This window comes from Phoca vitulina, unplaced genomic scaffold, assembly GCF_004348235.1.
Source record: "Phoca vitulina isolate PV1807 unplaced genomic scaffold, GSC_HSeal_1.0 scaffold9, whole genome shotgun sequence".
Classification (NCBI taxonomy): Eukaryota; Metazoa; Chordata; class Mammalia; order Carnivora; family Phocidae; genus Phoca; species Phoca vitulina.
The window spans coordinates 23,171,601-23,195,037 of NW_022589712.1; the positions used below are offsets into that span (position 1 = coordinate 23,171,601).

General features: G+C 35.5%; 1 protein-coding gene across 2 annotated transcripts in view; it reads right to left on the bottom strand.

Annotated features, from left to right (window-relative positions):
• VTA1 (vesicle trafficking 1) overlaps nt 1-17,140 on the bottom strand; it is a 63,050-nt gene extending 45,910 nt beyond the window's left edge. The window contains exons 1-2 of one of the 2 annotated variants that reach the window (XM_032407777.1): nt 16,956-17,042; nt 14,462-14,520 (exon numbers count right to left, since the gene is read on the bottom strand). In XM_032407777.1, coding sequence (XP_032263668.1) covers nt 14,462-14,465 — 4 coding nt within the window. In that variant the 5' untranslated portion in view covers nt 14,466-14,520; nt 16,956-17,042. Of the gene's footprint in view, nt 1-14,461; nt 14,521-16,955 lie in introns of both variants that reach the window. The other variant, XM_032407776.1, reaches the window with a different exon arrangement.
• Between the last annotated feature and the right edge of the window lie 6,297 nt (nt 17,141-23,437).

The following is a 23,437-nucleotide window of genomic DNA, read 5'->3' on the forward strand; positions in this document are numbered from 1 at the left end:
AAATATTTATGTACTCAAAGCTATTATTTCCTTTCTTTTCCCCCTTGTAAATTCTAAGCTTGGGAAAGTTCTTTCTCCAAGGGACCAGATACTCAGTTACATGATTTTTCTAGTTTTTCCTATGGTTTTAAATTTTCAAATTTAACTCTTTAACTCGCATTTCCTCTCCTCCACAAGTTACGGGCACCTATCTCAAATACACTTAATAAATGATCCTTCCTTTCTCTAATGATTTTGTGGTTCCCTCTTTAATATATTTTTACTTTTTAAAAAGACTATTTGAGAGAAAAAGAGGGAATGCGCGCGTGCAAGTGGGGGAAGAAGCGGGGGGGGGGGGGGGCAAGCGAACTATGCACTGAGCGCGGAACCCAATGCGGGGCTCAATCCCAAGACCCTGAGATCATGACCTGAGCTGAAATCAAGAGTCCGATGCTTAACCATCTGAGCCACCCAGTGCCCCTGCATATTTTTACTTTTTATGTTTCCGGGCTGTTTGATTTGCTCAGATCACAGATCAAATGCCATCTCTAGCACATGACAGTATCTCCACTGATAATATGCTTTACCGTCCTCCAAATTTAATCTTGCTATGTCTTACTGTATTACCAAAATTTTACCAAGAATTTTATGCGTTCTTGATCTTATTTTTAAGAGGAAGGCTTCTGCTTGAGAGTAGGGATCAATTCCATGCCAGGTTACTCATATTTCCCCTAACAGAGTCCCTACCCTATGCTATATTGAAACTGCAGCCTTTGGGACCTACATGATCCCAGGGACTGGCTAGAGTGTAGGAAAGAAAATCTTAGCATTTCTACTGATAATTTTTAATCACTCTTTAAAAATGTCTATCTATGTTTCTGTATCTTTAATAATACATGCAGTATTTTGGGTGCCTGGGTGGCTCAGTTGGTTAAGCGACTGCCTTCGGCTCAGGTCATGATCCTGGAGTCCCTGGATCGAGTCCCGCATCAGGCTCCCTGCTCAGCGGGGAGTCTGCTTCTCCCTCTGACCCTCCCCCCCTCTCATGTGCTCTCTCTCATTCTCTCTCAAATAAATAAAATCTTTAAAAAAAAATACATGCAGTATTTTTAGAATATAGTATTTGTGCATCAATATATAAATATAATACATAATTTATATAATATATTAGAGATTAATTTAACTCATATGGATAGGAGATCATAAGGTTAAGAATCATTACTCATTACATCCTTACTCCCCTCAACTATAAACTGTATTTTCTTACCCCAACCTACCCCATACCTCTTCCACAGGGCCCCATTCTTTTACCATATTACATGAAATTACTGCTTTATAATCAGCAATATCCCCTGTATCTCCTCAGATTCCTCTCCCTCTTTGTCTTAACTAAACCCTAGATGTCACCTGAAGAAATTCTCTTACATAATTCTTCCTATGTCAGGATTGGCAAGTATGATTGGTTTTTTTCTTTGCATCCCACTGCTACTTACAGTATTCTCTCAATGTCTGACCTAAAGCTCAAGCCCCTTTCTTCCACTTGATCTTGTTAATTCTTGTAATTGACCAAGGACCTCAAGGTCCTTCCTTGTCCTTCCATCATCTTGAAAATTTGGCTGTTCACATGGATAATCAATACTTGTGGCAGAGACTACTAACTGCCCGCCCACATTCTTTCTTCCTACCTTCTTTGCTAATGAGACCCCTACATTATTAAGGGGGGGGTTGTAATGTACCTAATCAAATAGTACATTTCCCAGTATTCTTCAAAGCCACATATGGCCATTCAACTAAGACTGATGCTATGTTGTCAGAAGTTGTTGGGAGAGAATTCTGGAAGTAATCTTAAAGGGAAATGACAGGAGGGGAAAGATCTTACTGACCCTTTCCCTCTTCTTCCTGCTGTCTAAAACAGAAATGGTATGACTGAAACACTAGTAGACATCTTAGACCACAAGGCAACCTTGGAAGTGGTAATCATGTGTTGGCTTGTATATTTGAAATTGGAAAGTGTTTGGGTCCCTGATAACTTCATGGAACTGAGACACTTTGGGTACTGACAACATCAGACTTTGTTTTAAATGAGGGAATGAGTCCTTATCTAACTTAGCTATTGTTATTTTAGATTTTCAGCAATAAGAAAGCAAATCTAATCCTAATACACAGAACTATGTTCTCAATTCTTATTGACTCTAATGATTATATGCACTCTCCCATACAAGCCACTCACTCCATAATTAAATTACAATCTCAAACTGCTATACTTCCAAAATCAATATATTAAGCACCAACTCTAAACACAATTTCCATTTCTTCCAACTTGAAACTATGCCTGTTAAAACAGGTGGCCAGTTCACTGGTGTCTATTTCTTAATTACAGTCTTTTCTCCTTTAACTTCTCTCTGCAACCAGCTTTGATTTTGTATTTTTCTAAAACTTTACTGCGCTAGCTCCTTCTACCCCTTAATTTTTTTACTATAGTCTTATGGCAAAAGGACACTCATATTTAAACCCAACTATCCTCTTTCTCTATGCCTATATATGAGCAATAGAGACCACTGGCAGATGAGCACCAATATAAATATAAATAAATATAAATATGTCGACCTCAAATGAGCTTAATACTTGCCTTCCCAACCTCCCAAATGACTATTTCAAACACATGTCAATCTATTTTAATAACCATCTCACCCAAAAACATGCACAGAAAACTTAACAGACGTTAATTAATTATTCACTACCTATATATATACTATTGGCCAACAGGATATCATGATAATGTGAGGAAATACAGTACAGTTTCATGTTCCTAGGAGGTCTTTCTCCTATCTTCCTAACAGAGTAGTGAATACTGTACGAATCCTACAATCCATGAAGTGTAGGTTGTAGAGTGTAGTTGGTGAACCAACTTTGGGGATAAATGGCTATTCAGCATAGATAGGTTGAAAAAATGAGGTTGATTTTTAGGTTCACATTGGCTTTAGTGGCAGCCATCTATCTAGGACTTAACCATTAAGCAAACATGCAGAAATTAATTGGGCAGTTCTCTTGTTACCATGAGAAAGTGATTTATTCATATGTAAAAAGTACAATTCTCAGTTTCTAGTTTGTTATTATTTTTAACTACTTCTGTTGTTTACAATAAAAATGGAGAATATCTATATCTCCTTTGAAGCAAAAATCAAATTATTCCCGATTCATATCACCACAGCCATTATGATCCTCCCTCACAACACAAATAAAAACAAGTATCAGCTCCTATCCTTTAAAAGTTAACCTTGGGGGCGCCTGGGTGGCTCAGTTGGTTAGGCGACTGCCTTCGGCTCAGGTCATGATCCTGGAGTCCCTGGATCGAGTCCCACATCGGGCTCCCTGCTCAGCAAGGAGCCTGCTTCTCCCTCTGACCCTCTCCCCTCTCATGTGCTCTCTCTCTCATTCTCTCTGTCTCAAATAAATAAATAAAATCTTAAAAAAAAAAAAAAAAAAAGTTAACCTTAACACAGATGGTTGTTATCTGAAATACAATGTAATGATGATATAGTTAATTGGTTTCACTGGCATGCACTTTCTTTCTTGGTTTACATGCATATTTAAGTCTTTGCAATTACAAGGACATTATTACATAACAACACCTTTAATTGAAAAACTGGGAAGAATCACCTCAGAATTGGAAATATTTATGATAAAACTGGCCTGGCTTTAACATTTTTGAATATCTCATGCAGTTTACTTCTTAAATGCAGAAAATTATCTTGTGATACATTTTTTAATATTAATAAAAGCAAAAAGACCTTAAATCTACTTGTGAAAATTAATAAGTACACCAGAAGATCTTTTTGCCATAAAGGATGGAGAAAGGAATCACTTTCATATAGAGCTCAAGACAAGTAATTCATTGTAGCAGCAGCAGGATGATGAAAAATTAATGTCTAACATGGAAAATTACCTACTAAAACAGAATAAATATGTAGCTAAAATCATCTATAAGAAAATATATTTGATTTATTTCATCAAAGAAATGTGTTTACTTTTATGAATAAATATTATTTGAAAATGAGTAATGAGGCACATTTGCAAAAGGATTAAACACTTTCCAACCTAACTTTAATTTAATGTGAGGCATTTAAGAGATAAACATTTACTAATCCTGAAGGTATGTGTAATTCAAAGTTCCATAAAATCTAAACATTAACATTCTAACACATCCTTGCTTATACATAAGAAATATAAAACTATGAAATGCATGATATAAACACACAAAAAAAAGACATATAAAAGCAATTATGAAGAGTGATGCTTTGACAGGTTAAATAAACATGGCACTCAAATAGGAATCATTATGATTTATGCTATGTTTAAAAGATTTTATTCCAATAAACAGAACTGAATATACTACTCTATTCATAAGTATATTGTAAATACCTGCTATATGGTTAGTATTAGCTTTTGTGAAGGGACTCTGAGTCAAAGACAAAAAGGACAGTATGAATGAGGGTCTACTCAATAAAGGGTATTTACTTTGCTCATTCCTTCATTAAACAAATATTTTTGGAGCTCCTGTCATAATATAGTAGCTTTAAGAAAAAGTGAGCTACTCTTGAGTTCTTACTAAAAGATTGTGTTGGTACAGAGCAAAAGCTAAGTGACTACTTGATTACTAAAATGAGACCAGATGGCCACGATGCACTAACTAGACTTGACATTCCACGATAAACAACAAAAAACTAGACAAAATATATGAACCACTTTTTCACAAATAGAAATAGATGGGAAAACCATGACACCTGGAGAAAGGAAACAAATGAGATGACTCCACCAATAATCAGTGCAGCATTCTTCCTGGAGGCACATTCTAAACTAAGGAACGGGGAGGGGGAGCCTCAAGCAGAATACACTCTAGTAGAGTTGAGAAAACAGACTAAAGCTCAGGACTACTGAAGCAGCTATAAGTGGAGGGGCAGAGTTCTGTAGAAGAGAAGCCATGCAGGAAAGAATCCCAGAAATCTGTACAGGGATAAACTTGAGGCTAAACTGAATACTACAAGATGCACATGTAGATGAGAACTCCACAAAGTCAGACGAAGAGTGAGTGGAAGCTGTGAGCTGGACCATCCCCAAAGCTGAGATGCATTCAAGTTCTGACCAGGGTGAAGAGTCCTAAATGCTTACCCAAGATATTTAGTAGAGACCCCAAGTGGTATGGTATGCTTTAGTAGGATTATCCTGTCCTTAGAGCTACTTTAGACTTGCCCCCAAACAAAAAACAAACAAAGTAAGACACAAACATATCACACTTAACTGCAACTAACTTAATTGTTGGCCAGATCAAATCTGTTCAAAGGCCATAATATCCAGACATTCAAGAACTTAAACTTCACTATGTCCTGCAACCAATCAAAAATTACTACAGATGGCAATAAGCAGGAGAATGTGAACAGCCCAATTAAGATTGAACAATAACAAAATACCAGCAACAGCAGTGACATTAAATTACTGGGAAATCATGATGAAGTATTTAATGGAAACCATGAATAAAATGAGGAGAGAAACAAAACATGCACAAAGGAATACAAATGGAATGTCTGGAGATGAAAAACATCTGAAATGAAAAATTTACTGGACAGTATTAATAGCAGTTTAGACACCACAAAAGAAAGATTAAGTGAACTTCAGAACGTAACAACAGAAACTACTCAAAGCAGGGAAAAAGGATCGAAAAGAAAAAGAAATAGAAAATCAGAGTCTCAGTGAGTTAGGAAAAAATTCCAAGTGTTCTAAAATATGTGTAACTGGATTCCCCAAAGAGGACAGGTGGAGAGGTGTGGCCAAAAAAAAGAAAAAGAAGAAGAAAAAGAAAAAAGTGCTGAAGAAAAATAATAAACAGAAAAATTAAAATTCCTTACCCAGCAAAACTATCAAAAATAAATATGAAATAAAAGCTTGTTTCACACAATAGAAACTGACAGAATTCACTGGCAGCAAGCCTGTATAAGAAATGGTAAAGCTCTTCAACAGGAAAGAAAATGATACCAGATTTAAAAGTTGGATATAGGGAGAGGAGTAATGAGTGCTGAGAATGGTAATTATGTGGGAAAATATTTCAAAATTTCATTTCCTCGTTTTATAAATTTCTTCAAAAAAATGACAACTAAAGAAATTAAAATGTAGGTTAGGGCTTATGACAGATTTATAAGTAAAATGTATGACAACGATAGCCAAAGGACAGGGGAAGGGAAAAGAAAGTAAAGTTTTTACCTTGAATGTGAGGGGGCATATTATATGGTAGTAGACTAAATTAACATGAATGCTAAAGCAACTACTAAAAAAAACAAAGAGGAGTATCTAGTAAGCCCATAGTGGAGGCACGAAAGAATCCAAAGTGCTCCCAAAGAGAAGCAGTAACTAAGGTTAAAAAATATCTAACCACCAAAATACCTTGACAAGCTACAGAAAAATAAATGACGGATTGAATGAAAGCAGGAACTTAAGCAATGAAACCTCTTATATAATAACATGCTGCTAAAGAGTCAGTTTTCACTTTGAACATCAAACATAATTGTCATAAAAAATGAACCTTACCAAAGATGCTTTAAACTTGCATGGGTGCCAAAGAAAGACAGTAACAGTGAAGGACGAATTACTTGACACCACTGACCCTGTCCCTTCAACCTTAGGGATAGGCTGAGAGTCTAAAAACTGATTTACTTTACTCAAAAAAAGGAGTAACTATTAAAATGACCATTTTTTACAAAGTAAAACTCATGTTTGCAGCACGTCTGCAAAAACAAACATAAGGTAAATAAATGGAATGTTAATGGATAAATCAGGTGTCCAACTCTTTGTGTTTTCATTATTAACTTGTCATTGCTACAGTAAAGTATCCTGAGTCAGCCTATAATAAAAAATAAGTACTTAGACAGCAGGACTATGGGCTTCAATTAATCACAGAGATTCAGGAATCAGTAAAAACAGGGAAAAATTGCTTATCTTTTATAGGTTTAGTTAAGTTTGTCTCACTGGCTTTAAAAGATCCAATTTCAGTGTCATTAACAACAGAAAAAATAATAGGCAACTGATTATTAATCCTAAAATCCATCTGACTTAACACAGCAATTAAAAAAATCCAATATTATTTAGCCTTTAAATTAAATTAAAAAATTTTACACTGTAGGTCCTGTAACATCTCAGAATTGAAATGGCCATACCTATTTGCAACTTCCTGAACGACTGTATTTAATTTTCCAGTGATCATATAAACAAATGACTCTCAAAGAGCACTTACACACTTTCATTCAAAGTCTGTTAATTATACACTGTCACCCCCTAGAGGAAACTTTGAAAAATCACACTTGAAACTATGTTTAGTTACTTAACCAAATTTCAAAGGACAGAATCTTTATGGGTTTAGCTTTATCTACAACACCAAACCTGATAGAATCAAAATATGTATCATACAGTGTCCACATTTAGTAGAGACTCAAAAATTTTCTGGCTTCATTAAAGGAAAAAAAAAGAGACACATGCTGCTCAGAGTTATGTTAATAACATCAAGCTTGTCCTCCATTTCTACTCTTCATTTATTAGAAATCTCCCAGATTACTGCACTGCCTTTCTGCCCCCCTTTCATTTTTCATCAGTTTGACTAGGCCCTTTACCCTCACTCACTCCACAATTGGTTTTCTAATTACTACCTACCATCAACAATTTTCCATAAGTTATTTCTCATCTAGCATTTGCCACTCAGTTCCTGGTTCCATCACTTCCTAAGAACCAGGACGATTGTGGGGTTCAAATCAGATATCCTGAAAGAAAGTGTTGTTACAAATGCCAAGAACTACATGAATGTTAGTTGTCTGGTTTCTTTATTCAGTGACAACTATGTGGCCATAGTTCCCTCTAGGGACCACTGTTGCCTTAAAATACAGATCAATTTAACAAACTTTTTTTGAGCACCTTTTCTTTATTATGTAAATATCTCTAGTGGCCTAGCACTACATGGCACAGTAAATAAATAAAAAGCACCCAGAAGGGTACAAGCCTGAAGTTTAAACTCTGGAAGAGATAATAGATAAATGAAAAGCAATTAAGGTAGCCTTACAAGACACAATGAGGACACAGAAAAGAAGCACCTTTGGAAGTTTAGGAGAAGGCCTCCCTGAAAAAGTGACATTCAAGCTGGTGCCTAAGGATAAGGTGGAGTGGGGGTGGTGGAGAAGGAAAGAGCTGTCAAGGCAGAGGGAATACAATGTTGGAAGGCTTGAAGACAAGAGAAAATGAGAGAGGTTCCAGAAACAGAATAAAATTCAGCTTGATCAGAACTGCTAAAGATGATTCAGAGTTCAAATCACTAAGGGCACTTATATGGAGCTATTATAGGTGGCTTTTAAAAATGAATCTGTCCTTAATAAAGCTTTTGTTTTTAAATTTTTTATGGAATGGAACATGTTCACTTATAGAACAGAAAATAAACAAAAAAGACAATCAAAAGAAACAGTATCCATGAACCTAAAAGCCACAATTTTTTTCTCCAAGTATATACACATTAAAAAGGTCAATTCATATTATATAATTTTATATCCTGCATTTTCATATAAACTTCTTCCCATGTTACAAAAGATGCTTTGTAATTCTTAACTGATTATATTACTTTCCACCCAGTAGATTAAGATAACTTAATTAACCATTTCCACATTGACATATATTTTGGTTGTTTTGCATTTTTCACAAATGTATAAATAATCATCCAGAAGACTCCACATAATGCTCTCAGTATATTTGTGATTATTTCCTAAGCACAAACTTTCCAAAACTAGAATTACTGAATTAGAGATATTTTTACAATTCCATTCATTTTGCCAAAATGGTTTCCAAAACTTTGTACCAATTCACACAGCCTTGTCAATGGCGATTTCACCATATATTCATTTGCACTGAGTTACAATTTTACAGCCAAAAAAATTTTAATTTACATTACTAATTAAACTGAATGTTAATAATTAGCATTCCCTCCTTTAGTAGTTACACATACATGCTCTTTGTCCATTTATCTATGGGGATGTTAGTTTTTATAAAATAGTTTTGTATGAGTATTTTATATATCCGGGATACCGGGCCTCTGTCTCATCTACTGGAAATATTTTTCCTTTGCAATGTTTTTCAAATTAATTGTACTGTTTGGGTCATACAGAATTTCTAAGTGTTTCCAGTCAACTCTATCATTCTTTTACTTTTTTTTTTTTTAAACTAAGTACTTAAAGCAGATCTTTCTGGTGGCTAAAGGGATTACTTGTTTGAAGTAGAACCTAGGAAGCCCTGTCAGTAGTTTAGGTGTAAGATGAGGGCATGATATACCAAAGAAACTGAGGAGATAAGTAAAAGTTTAAAAATTTAACGACTGACTGTGAGAGATATGAGGGAAGCGAGAAAAGGCAAAATTTGTAATTTGGGGCACCCAGGTGGCTCAGACGGTTAGGTATCCAACTCTTGATTTTGGCTCAGGTCCTGATCTCAGGGTTGTGGGGAGTCTGCTTCTCTCTTCCCTCCCTGCCACTCCCCCAGCTTGTGCTCTCTCATGAATCTCAAAAAATTCATAATTTCTAGCTAATAAATTTTCAAATCTGACAGAAATGGGAGATATTCCAGAAAACTTTATTTAATATATCAATACTGGGCCAAAAATATTTCAAATTGAAGAAATTGATAAATATGTAAAATAATTCCCCCCGCAAAAGCACAAAGTTCTGCTTTATCAATTACTTTTCTTTAATCAAAAAAAGAGATAAATCTGTGTTTTAATCCAGGTCCAATATGAGAACCTTCTTAACAATATTTAGGAAGCTAGCATGACATCTTTACTAAAAATCTGACAATGGCAACACTTAAAAAAAAAAAAAGACTCAATCAGTATTACTTAGGAACTCTTCTTGCAGGAGAAAAACAGAAAAAATAGACTAGGACATTAAGAAATATACATGATAAAACACAGAGTTGACACCAACAGTATGATATAAGAAAAACTGATAAAACTGGGTACTACCAAAATCAAAACTTTGTGACACCCTGTTATAAAGACAAAAGAGAAGCTACAGACTGGGAGAAAATATTTGCAAAACAAGGACTTGTAACTACAATATATTAAGAACTCTAAAAACCACGTAAAGTTAAAAAGCGGGAGGGGCAAAAACAGACATTTTACTGAAGGTGATATACAGATAGTAAATAAGCACAAGAAAAGATGTTAATTTCAGTAGCTATCAGGTAAATAAAAATGAAAGCCATGATATCAACATATCTATCAGAGCGACTAAAATAAAAAATAGTGACACACAAAATGCCAGTGATAATGTGTGACAAAAAGTCAACTCCACAAGGGTATGTAACGTACGACTCCATTTATATAATATTTTTTAAATGATAAAATTTTAGAAATGGAGAATAGGTTAGTGGCTGCTAAGGGACGGGGCAGCAATGGGTTGAGAAGGGATGGGTGTGGCTACAAAGATGGGTGTAGCTACAAAAGAGTAACAAGGGATTCTTAGGGAACTGTTCTCTATCTTGACCATGGTGATATAGGAACCTATTCCTGACAAACTGTTTAGAACTAAACAACACACACACACACACACACACACACACACACACACAGAGGAATAAACATAAAACTGGGGAGTTATGAATAAGATTGGTGGATTTTATCAATGTCAATATTCTGGTCATAATATTATGGTATAGTTTTGCAAGTTATTACCACTGGAAGACACAGGGTAAAGGGCATAGGATCTTTCTGTCTTATTTCTGACAAATGCATGTGGATTTATAATTACCTCAAAATAAAAAGTTTAATTAAAAAAAAAAAACTAATGGGATTCTTTCCAGGGATGGAGGGGTGTTTCAAATAGAAGGACATTTACTATTTTTTTTTACTACATACTCCATTAATAAGTTCAAAGAAGTATAAGCATATCTGCACTTGCACAAATAGTAAAAAAAGTAATTTGATACACAGCACTTTAATATACATTCCTGATTTAAAAAGAAAACAAAAGACCAAACAACAGAGAAATACAGAAGTATTAAGGTAACAATTAAAAAATGATAAAACACTAGAGTATTCACATTAAGGCCAGAGATAAATCATTTTTGGAAATCATTTAATACTGAAATGGAGGAGGCACAATGGGTACATCCTGAGAACATACCTATAACTTAATCTAAAACTCATTATAAATATAGTAGGTTAAGTTATAAAATAGAGCACTGGAATTCTTTCCATTGCATTTTCTCACTGTAATTAGAACATGTTAAAAGCCATAAATTAATATAGTTACTATACAGTTCATTTATTCAATCAACAGACAAAATTTACACACATCCACAGTGTCTTAGGTACTCTATTAGGAGTTAGAGATTCAAAGATCACCAATATAAGACATACTTCTTACTCTCATAGAGCTTACACTCTAGTGAAATATTAATAACATTCAGAGAGATGGCATTTATTAAATATTTACGAATGTCAGTTATGTGCCGGGTGGTAAGAGAAAACAAGATATTAATCCCTGTCCTCCAGGAGAATCCAGAAGATTAAAAGGTAAATCGGTGTATATGATACAATGTAAGTAAGATGAGAGGCACACTGGAACAACTTCCAGACCATCCTTATGAGGTAATGAAAGCGGTTCAAAAAGTGTAATTTGTACTGAATCAGTAAGAATAAGATAGCCAGGTTAAGAGGAAGTCAGGGATTCCAGGTAAGGAGCAGCATGTAAAAGAGAGTATGGAGCTTTACCAGTCAGCAAGTATTTCAGTGTAATAATCTTGATTTTTTTCTCACCAAAAATTCTTTGCTCTAGAAATTTAGAAAATTGTTTGCACTAAGATTATAGAAATACATCCCTTCACACATTTTTAAGTTGGTACCTACCACTTTTCATCAGATGTTTACGTATAAAAGATGTAATTTCTGTACATCAGATATATACATCTAAAAATTATAGCGTTCTTTCAACTGTATCATAACAACTTGATATAATTTTAAAACATACAAAGCTCCTTCTTTAAACATCAGAAATAATACATTTTGTAACTTTTTAACCTATACTCCCATTTACTTATCCTATAGAATTTATTATAAAAGAATGTATTTGTATGCTCAAAAGTCCTAACTTGATTATCATAATTCTCTGCAACAAAAAATGTATAAAAATTGAAGTTTAAACTTATCAAAATTTCCTGTGAGATAAGATGCTAAGTGTTAAAATTTTTCCTCTGGATTTCCTCTAAGTGTTAAAATTATGTGATTATCGTAATGCATAATTGATCAAAACAGTATCAATGCTACACATTTCAATCATTAAAAAAAGGTAAAATTTATTGGAAATGCATCTTATACACAGCTAAACTGTGTATCTAGGAACCAGTATGATTTATTGTCATACAGAACCAGAATTGGTTCTGTTCCCACTTTCATTTTTACAAATTTAACATGAGAGAAAATTCATTCATATAAAGCAGCAGATAAGAATGGAAGTTTTATCACAGCAAAATCACTGAATTCTTTTAATTCCTTTCCTTCCGGGTTATAGGCTAAAAAGCATATAATCACCTATCATCAAATACTATTTTTAATAATCTCTTAGCTGACATTTCATATAGGTCAGCTTCAAAATTTGTTTTAAAACTAGAAAAGGATTTGTCACCCCATCATTAGAGTTATTCATTTTCTCAATTCTGTGAAGCATACAAAAAAATCTTACAAAGATTTATCATTTTCTTTCATGACACTGAGACAGGATTATTCTAAGACACCAACAGGATTGGGAAAACTGAAATACTGTTCAACATCCTTTGGCAAAGAAAAAACAAAACAAAACAAACAAATAAAACTCAAAACCAATTTAAATGTTTTTCTCTTATCACTTGTTTTTAATGTATTTCTGGAAAAAAAAAAAACCTCAGAGCTGAGGATTAGGCTCATTTAGTTTGAGAATGTCTGCCATATAACATTAATAGTAAAACCTGTTAATGCCAAACCAGCCAGCCAGTGGAGGCTTACTTTCTCAGAAAAATATGACATAAATTTTCAATTCGAATAAATATGTTAAGCCACGTCTGCATTCGCCTCATCTCATCTGAATTCTAATTCCAAAATTTCAGTAAGCCACAGATCCTTAAGTCACTTGGATGAAACAAGGCACTACCCACTTCAGCATTTCTCTTTTGTTGTTTGGCTCTTGTATCAGGAATGATATTCTTTAAAATAATGAATAGAAAATGAAAAGGTTAGGTCATTTCATGAAAACTCTTACATTTTGGGAATTCAGAACACTGCAACACAGGCCTGGTTTTAACATGAGGCTTTACCCTTAACAGATACACTTATAAATGTAAGCGACATATGAAAGAGACTTTTCCACTGTGGTCCTTCCCTGTCCTCGTCCCCACAGCTAAATCTTTTCACGCTCTCTGATACATGACTCTGGTCCCAAACTGTTCCTCTCCGCCCCTCCAGATAAAATCCCAAATGATCAAACAATGGCTACTAATATCTAAGGATAATTCCTCCTCTTCCCCCTTATAAAATGTTCTGTCTTCATTCCCCAAATTAAAATGTTGCTTTTGACATCCTTTCTCATGCCCTGCATTTTCAAATAAATGCTTATTCTTTGCTCTGATCTTCTTCCATATAAAACAGGGAAAGACAGGATGCTCTCCTTAATACCTTAATTAACAGAGACTTCACTACACCAGTAATTTGAATTGTCCCTTTTTTCTGGACACCCTGGAAGGTTTTCCACCTTCCTTCCCAGGGCAACACACCATAAAAATACTCATGATACATGAGAGCTTGCCTTTCTTCTTTAAAGTAGGAGAAGAGCAATTTAAACAGGATGTGGGAAAAGAGAAGCAGCATACTACTTTGCTACCCTGATCAAAGGAGCTTTGTCAGAGAAGCAACAAGCTGAGACCTGGGGAGATGATTCCTGTAGAATTTCTTGCATACTGAAGTTTGAAGAACGCTGGTTGGTATGTGTAGAGCACAAATCACAATAAGTCACCAAGAGCAGTCTTCTGTTACACAACAGAAATCAGACCCATATATATGGCAGCTACAGGAATTATGAGACTGCAAATATAAACAAGTATTTTTAAAGCATTTAAAGAAATACAAGCGTTTAAAAAATACAGTAACAAAAGACTATCAGAAATGGCTAGGTTGATTTAAAAACAACAAAAAAGAGAACATCCAGAAATAAAAAATGAAAATAGAAACTCAATAAATGGGTGATACAATAGGATATATGGAGGTGAACACAGACCTAAAAAAATTACATAGAACGTAGCACAGAGAGACAAAGGGATGCAAACTATGAAAATATTAAGAGACAAATAAAGGAGAAAAGTGCAACACATGTCTAATCAAAATTTCAGTAGAGAATACTTGAACAGATAATAGCAGAGAATTCTCCAGAATTTATGATACCCATCTGTAAATCCAGGAAGCCAAAGTCCCAAAGAAGGTAGACGAAAAGAAATCAAGTCCTAGAAAATCAGAATATAAGTTATAAGAGAGTGATAAATTAGCTATACTTTAAAATTAAGAACTTTTGAACATCAAAGGACTTCATAAATAGAGTGAAAAATCAAACTATGAACTTGGAGAAGACATTTGCAATGCATGTAACAAAAGAGTAATATCTACATTTAAGAAAGGACAAACACTGAAATAAAAAAAAGGACAAAAGCAATAAATAGGTATTTCAAAGGGGAATCACAAAGGGTAATTAACATAGGAAAAGATGCTCAACCTCATTAAGACTCAGTGAATTGCAAATTTAGCTTGAATTTCATGCTCACCAGATTGACAAAAATTAAAAAGTCTAATAACTTCAAATACAGTGGGTACCTTGGTGTTCATTTTATTATTCCTTAAACTGTATACACATTGTATGTGTTCTTTAATATGCATGTTTTATAACAAAAAATATTTTGTAAGTACCACTTGGATTTAGCAATGAAAATGTTTGTCTATGGCCCTGCGGAGAGCAGTTCCAGTGAAATAAAAGGCATGAAAAGTAGGCTGCAATGAGCTGAAAGGCTCTATGAGATAGGAAAGTAAAGACAACACAGACAACTATTTTAAGCTTAACTTTGAGGTTAGGAAGACAGAACTATAACTTTAGGAGAATGTCACAGTGAGAGTTCTTTTAAAATTTTATTTTATTTTTTAAATAAAGGAAACTGGGGCAAATTTAGAAAGATATAGCAAAAGGGAGAAGATGATGACACAGAAAATAAAAGCCCCTGGCTATCACAAAGGTATGTAACACAGAGCTCATGAATAGCAGTTAGTTTTAGACAGGAACAAGGGTTCCTACTTCATTGTTATAAGAAACTACCTCTCTGACATTTATCACTTTTCTCCTCCCTCTATCCACTTCAGTTACAATGGGCTCCTTGATCCTCCTTCAAGCAAGCCCCTGCCTCATGACTTTTGCATATGTTATTCCCTCTATTGAGAATACTCTTTTCCAATGATGCAAAGCCTTTCACTCCTTTCAAGTCTTTGCTCAGATGTGAACTCAGTGAAGCATTCCACGAGTACCTTTAAAGTGAAATCCCCTTCTCACCCCCTACCACCCTAATCCTAGTACTCCCTATTCTTTTTCCCTGCTTTATTTTTCTTCAAAATCTTCTAATATTCCATATAATATTTTCATTTTATTGTTTAATCCCCTTTCCCCCACTTGTGTACCAGCTCCATGAACGCAGGAACCGTAGCCACAGTGCCTGGTAATGTTTGATACACAGGAAGAAAACTCAATAAATAAAAGGTGAATAAATGATTAACAGTCCCTACTTGAGGAACTGGAAGAACAAATATAATGGAACTAATACGGCATGATTTGAACAAAATGAAGTAGAGCCTAGGGAATAATCAACTTACTGCCTACAGAAGAGATTACGTTTGAGTTAAATCTTGAATCATGAGGAGTTTGACAAGTGAAAAAAAAAAAAGACAGACATTCCAAGGTATTGAAGAACATGGAGGTTTAAAAAGGCCTTGTACACTTGAGACATGAAAATGGGGTACTGGAGTATGATAGGGAAGACAATAGACCAGATTTTAGCAAACCTTACAATGTTCACAGCACAGGACACATTATATTGAGCTTTTCAATGCTAAAAACCCTTTACAGAAGATTACAGTTGCTTGGTCACTTGTTTTATTTGCAGTCAGTTTAAAGTTTACATAAAACTACTGGACTTACTGCAAAGGAAAAAGTTTGAACAACCTAATCTATTCTCCAACTGTAGACTATATTTTTCATAACCAACCAAAGTCATAGTATTACTACCAAATGTCTCAAACCCAAGTATTATTCAAAGAAGTCAAGACAAAAAATCCTCACTGGTGGGAAAATGGTCAAATTCAAGTGCTAGTTTTGTAGCAACTACTCTCCATTTCACCATTTATGAGTTTTTTAATGAGCTTGCATGTTGTCCTACTTAACCTGCACTTATTACTATGTTTTCGATTAGTCTACCTTCCTTCTGTACACATCATTACTGTCTTTGGGACACTCAGCTTCGTTTTAGCCTCAGCACAATTACTTAACCATCCAGGTTATTTTCGAGACAGGAGACTCTCTTGAGTACACACAGAAAACCTCAAGACAGCGTGTTAGCTCATGAGCCCATGTAGCCAGTTTAAGAATATTTAAGCACAAGACCAGAGAGGCGGCGAACACCAACCGTGCTTTTTACGTTTTGCCTCTCTGGGGCCTGCGAGGGGGCGGAGAGCTGGTGAGGTGGGGTAAACCCTGAAAAGGGCGGGGCTCCACTGGGTTCCCAGGGCAGGCCAGAGGTCAAAGCTCAGGTCTAAAGCTGAAGGGGCGGGGCCTGCCTTAAAAACCAAGGGGTGGTGTGTGGGCCCTGGAGGGTAAAGAGGGGCACGGCGACTCGGAAAGACTCACAGTAATAAGCCACCACAGGGTCCCGCTTGTCATGTTCCTGAGCCGTCCTCAGATGATGCTGTATGCTCTTAAACTGAGGGGGTAGTGGGGGCAGCGGAGCAAGCTCGGCCATCTCTATTCCAGGAATCACCACTTCCTACTCGCGCACCACCGACACTTCCGCTTCCGTCTGGTAGGTCGCGCGCACGAACGCGAATGGCAAATCCCGCCCATTCTCCTGTTGCTCAGCGACAGCAAGTCAACTACGGGCTCCCAACAGGGACAGCCTCAATGTACCTCGCTCTTGGCAGTTAGAACCCAGAGAAGGCTAAGCGGCTCCGCGGTTGTGCCGCTTGTGGCACCAGCGCTCTCTGCTGGCTGCGGGTGGGAGGGAAAAGAGTTTTTGGTTTGTTTTACCTTGTTGTGTCCCCCATGCCTTTTTTCCTCCCTCCCTCCCTTCGTTCCTTCCTCCCTCCCTTCCTTCCTTCCTCCCTCCCTTCCCTCCTTCCCTCCTTCCTCTTTCTTTCCGCAAAACGGAAGGTAGAAAGGGAAAAGCAAGAAGAGAATAATGTTTGTTGATTGGGAGAAAGGGTAAAGGCGTGAATTGCCTTTAATATCATTCAGAAATTATCACTTCCAGTTTCTCAGATTATCTTAATAGCGTCCTTTTCTGATTTTGGAAACTTTAAATTCACTTGTTGTGGAAGATGAGAGATGATGTGTTTAATTTTTTATATTGATTTTTTTATATTGAATTCTTCTGTATTGACATATTGGATAAAATAACCAGACTCTTTTCAACTTAAATACTAAGCACATTAAGCTTAAAGAAAATTGAATTTTTGTTCCGAACTGGTGCATGAAGAATCTGAAGATCATTTATTTCTGGAGAATGATCAATAATTTGTCAAGTATTTTGACTCATACCATTGTAGGCATCAGCTTTTCCTTCCACCATTAGTGACTTCTTTTTCTCTCTTTTCCATCCCATTCTGTCATTTTCCAGGACTTTACACTTTATTTGCCTCCTCCTGTAACCTTCATCTGTACTGCTTTATTTTCTCAGTTCCCAGTTTTGAGGGTTCATCTTAAAACTAGTTTTTATTGAAATCACACTATCTCCAAGGAAAAAGATCTCAACCTCTGAAATTTGTCCTGCCTGCTCTTCTCTAATCACCAAAACATCTACCCCCGCCTCCCCGCAGAAACTGCTCTGTGTCCTTGTGATTACCCCTATCCACATCCTTTGTCTATTTCTGCTTGCAGAGTACATTACCTTACTCTGGGTCTGCCTTTTTTTTTACCCGAGGAGAAATTGAGACCTGTATTCTCCCCAATCTTGGTAACATTCACTACCACTTGATAATGTATATGCTACACACTGAATATTTGGGTCTTCTTAACATTCATATGTTGAAACTTAATGCCCAGTGTGATGGTATTAGGAGGTGGAGTCCTTGAGAGGTGATGAGGGCAGAGCCTTTATAAATGGGATTAATGCCTTTATAAAAGAGACCCCAGAGAGCTAGCTGGCCCTTCCCCCATGTGAGGATACAATAAGAAAGCAACATTCTGCAGCCTAGAAGAGCGGGCTCACTAGAACCTGACCATAGTTGGATTGGTAGAGGAACTAAAGCAAAGTGTGATAACCATAAATGTCATCTCTCTGTCCTTATGAATTCTCATTTATTATTTTCCTCTTCTTGATTGTCAACTCTGGTTGTTCTTAAAGTTCACCTAAGAAGTTTTTTTTGTTTTTTTTTTTCAAAGACCTATCTAGGTCTCACCCCCAAGCCACCCCAATGTAATAGTTCTGGGTTGGAGCCTAAATATCAGTGTTTTTAAAAGGGCTTCAGGAAATTTTAATGGTATATCCAGGGTTCAGGACCAATGCCCCAGTGAATCATCAATATGTAGCTGATGTTTCTCCAGTCTCTTTAAGCTAGACTCTCTGCCCTAATTGCCTTGATCAGAAGCTGCAATTCCTGCTATTGAGATTAAGGTCATGAGATGTGAATTGTTTTACCTCTCCTCTGGCACAACAGAGTAGTAATAACTAGCTAGCATTTGCTGAGCATCTATTATGAATCATGTATGTTTCTAGGGACTTAACATCAATTCATTTAATCCTTACCACACCCTATGAAGAAGGTATTATCATTTTCATTATTTTATAGATAAGAAAAGTGAGGCACTTAGAAATTATGTAACTTGCAGCAGATCAAAGCCAGTAAATATGAGTGTTTGATATTAAAATCCATGTCCTTTGGTTTCAGAGCCTGTGAATCTAACCACTATTGACTTTAATGTCTCTCTATACCAATATATCCTTGTACTTTAAGTTTTTCCTATTGAATGATCCTATGTCTGAAAAATCATGTGTTCTATTCCTAGTGAAAGCTGTACCTTCCTGTTATTCTCCTGATCTCTCCCTTTGAGACTGGAGGTTGCTCAGGTCCCTTTCTCATTTGCATGTGTTCTAAAGGAGGAAAGGGGCAAAATAAGCAAGTAAGTGAAATGGATTTTATGCCATCTGCCAACACATGTTCTCTTCTTTCCAAGTACTGTACTCCCGTCATGAGAGGAGTATTGATATGAGGAAGAAAAGTAACAGAGACTGTTAGCATAACAGCACATTAAAATTATGGTGTGAAAGAAAATAAATATTAATAACATGAGGTTGTTTCTTCTTGTTGATGTTTTATAATGAAGAACTTACTATGAAGAAAGACCTAAACTCTCCTCCATCCAGCTCTGAACAGTTGCTGAAGGATCTCACATCACCCTCCAGGTTGGGGCTTAAATCTTGGCAAGTTAGGGGAGGACATAGATGGAATTCACCAGTGAAGCTACCTGGGCCTGGCATTTTCTTCGTGGGAAAGCTTTTTATTTTAAATGTTATTTCTTTAATAAGTATAAAGATATTCATATTTTCTGTTTAATTGTTAAGTTTTTAGTAATATGTGCCTTTCAAGGAATGTATTCATTTTGTGTAAGTATCAAACTTATTGACATAACATTGTTCATGCATGATGTTTCCTTATGATCATTTAAATATTCTGTTGTGATATCCCTGTTTTTTCCATTTATGATCTGGGTCATTTTCATTTTCTCTTTTATTATCCCAACCTGTCTAGTGAGAAAACAGTTTTACTAATCTTTGCAAAGAACCACTTTTTGTTTCATTGATTTTTTTCTGTTGTCTTTCAGTTTTCTACTTCAAGGTTTTGTGTTTTTTATCTCTCTCCTATTTAATTTGTATTTAAACTGTTCTTTTTATAATTTCCTAAGGTGAGAGGTTTAAATCACTTTATAACTTAATTTTTCTAACAGAATATTTATAACTTCTAATATTCTGTCGATTACTCTTCTAGCTGCTTTCCACAAATTTTGAGAAACTGTGTGCATTAGTATTTGTTTATAGTAGTTTTCAATTTTCCACATAATTTCTTCCTTTATCTATAGGTTGATAGATGCTATTGCTAGTTTTTCAAATATTTGGGCATATTCCTGATATCTTATTTTTATTAACTTCTAGTTTAATTTCATTGTGACCAGCTAACATACACCATATGATTTCATTATTCAGACTTTCTTATGACCGAGCAAAGAGTCCCTCTTGGTGAATGTTCCACATGTACATGAAAAAAAAATGCTGGTTAGGTGAAGGGTTCTCTAAATATCAATCAGTGCAAGTCAGTTATTAGTAACATGTAAGTACTCCATCTCTTTTCTGATGTTCTTTCTACTTTGTCAATTGATTAGTGAGAGAGGGGTGTTGAAATCTCTAATTGTAACTGAATTTATTTCTCTTTTGAATTTTGTTAGGTTTTGCTTCATATATTTTGCTACTCTGTAACTGGTGACATACACATTTAGAACTGTTATGCTTCCTGATGAAATTATCCTTTAATCATTATTAAATGTCTCTTTTATCCCTGTCATCTCCCTTGCCCTGAAACCTACTTGAGTTTTCTCATATTATAGCCACTTCAGCTCTCTTATGCTTTTGCATGATCTATTTTTTTCCATTTTTTTTTCTCATTATCTAGTTGTAAAAATATTTGAATGGTTTAAATACTAAATCTTTAAATATTCAAAAATATTTAAGGTGGTGTTCTTGTTAATGGTTTGGTCTAGCTTCTAAAAAAAAAAACACATCTGGACAATCTTTGCTTTTGTTTAGGGTGCTAAGACATTTTATATTTATTGTTACTATTGGTATTTTTAGATTTAGGTCTACTGCCTTGTCATTGCTTTCAATTTGCCCCATCATTTTTTGTTTCCTTTTTCTCTTTTTTGCCATCTTCTGGATTAATTGAATGTTAATTAACTAATTTTATGATTTTATTTAACTTCGTTAGCTTTTTAGCCCAAATTTTGTTGTTTTGCTTTACCAGTTATCTTATATGTTACGGTATACATCTTTAAATTATCACAGTATACTTCAGGTGATAATATAAAACTTCGCATATAAGAATCTTATGATAGTATATTTGCATACTTAATTTGATTCACCAAATTTGTCTATTTTATTATTTTCCTTTACCATTTTGTATTTATATTTTGTTGTTTTTTCATGCTTGTTTTCTAATTTATTACTGTATTCTCTGCCTTTATCCTTATTAGATTATTTTAGTATTTTTTAGTTTTATTTTGAAGTTCTTATTTTTACTTTTTAAATTACATTTACTATTTCTTTTTAATAATAAATGTATTTTCAGCTCTCAATTTTCTGTGTACTACAGACTTGGCCCTATCCCATGGGTTTTAATAAGTAGTATTCTGACTGCTATTCATTTATAAATACAGAAAAACTAGTTTAAATTACCTTGTTTGATCCATGAGCTTTTTATGAAATATTGATAGTCTTATTAATTTTTACTACATTTGCATTTTGGTTAGAACAGTCAGTTTTTATAAATATTTTATATTTACACTGTATAAGTGTCATATTTATATATATCATTTATTATTCAGGTGTATATAACTGTGTGCTTACAATCCTGATATAGTTACCAACAAAATGAAATCTTAAAGTAGTAGATCAGTAAGGAATTAAAAAGATTATCCAAACCAACTCTCTCACTGGATCTGTATCCTTATACATAACAACAGGTACTGTTTGCAGGGGTAAGCAGGGTTTCTATGGTGGCTTAGAAATGCCATCGCCTGTCCAGCAAGGAGATAGAGTCCAGGGGGGCCAAGGAGGCTAGATTTTGGAGGGCAGAATACCTTGGAGGGGAGAATTGCAAACAAGAGAGCTTCAGAGACCTGTAAAGTGTCTCCAACTGAGTTCTGCTCAGTGTAACATCTTTAAATATCTTTCAAGGAAAAGATTGAAAGAAACATTATCCAAAATTCAGACAAGATTGAGACTAGTTGCTTTTCCCAACAGCCAAGGTAAAAAATCTCTTTACAAAGAGTCATACTTTGACAATGTACTAGAGGATAAATCAGAATAAGAATAAATCAGTGCTCATCTATGAGTGGGCAATGATATTAAGAAGAAGCCTGTTGGGTTTTTTTGGGGAGAAGAGAGAAAAAAAGGTCTTCCCTGAGAAAAATCCTAAGAGACAAACCAAGACAATGTCTGTGCTACTTCTCCCTTCTTTCTTTGGGAAATAGAGACCTATTTCCTTTCTTTCTTTGGAAAATAGAGACCTATTTCCTGTAGCTACAACAATTTATGTAGCAACCATGAGTGCAATGAACTGAGTATTTGTGTCCCCCCTCAAATTCATATTTTATTTTTTTATTTTTATTTTTTTAAAGATTTTATTTATTTGACAGAGAGAGACACAGCAAGAGAGGGAACACAAGCAGGGAGAGTGGGAAAGGGAGAAGCAGGCTTCCCGCTGAGCAGGGAGCCCAATGCGGGGCTGGATCCCAGGACCCCGGGATCCTGACCTGAGCCGAAGGCGGACGCTTAACGACTGAGCCTCCCAGGCGCCCCAAATTCATGTTTTAGAATCCCAACACCTAATGTGATGGTATTAGGAGGTCAGACCTTTGGGAAGTGATTAGGTCATGTGGGTAGAGCCCTCATGAATGGGATTAGTGCCCTGATAAAATGAACTCCGGAGAGTTCCCTCACTTTCTTTCTACCATGTGAGGATCCAGGACAAGTCTGTAGCTCAAAGAGGGATCTCAGAACTTGACTGTACTGGCACCCTGGTCTCAGACTTCCAGCCTCTAGAATGGTGAGAAATAAATTTCTGTTGTTTATAAGCCACCCAATCTATGGTACCTTGTTATAACACTCCAAATGGACTGAGAGGAGTCAACCAGCTTGCGGGTAGAATTTTGAGAGTGGTGGAAAGATAACATGTCCAAAATACCAAAGGATTATCTGATAGAGTCCTCAGAAAGGATTTGCCTTGGTAAGGTGGCAAAATTAATCCTTCAGGAAGAACTACACTGGTTCCATTTAACAAAACTTAAAAGGAAGCACAGAGGATCAACCATTTCCAAGTAACTTAACTGTGCCCCAGAATAAAGTT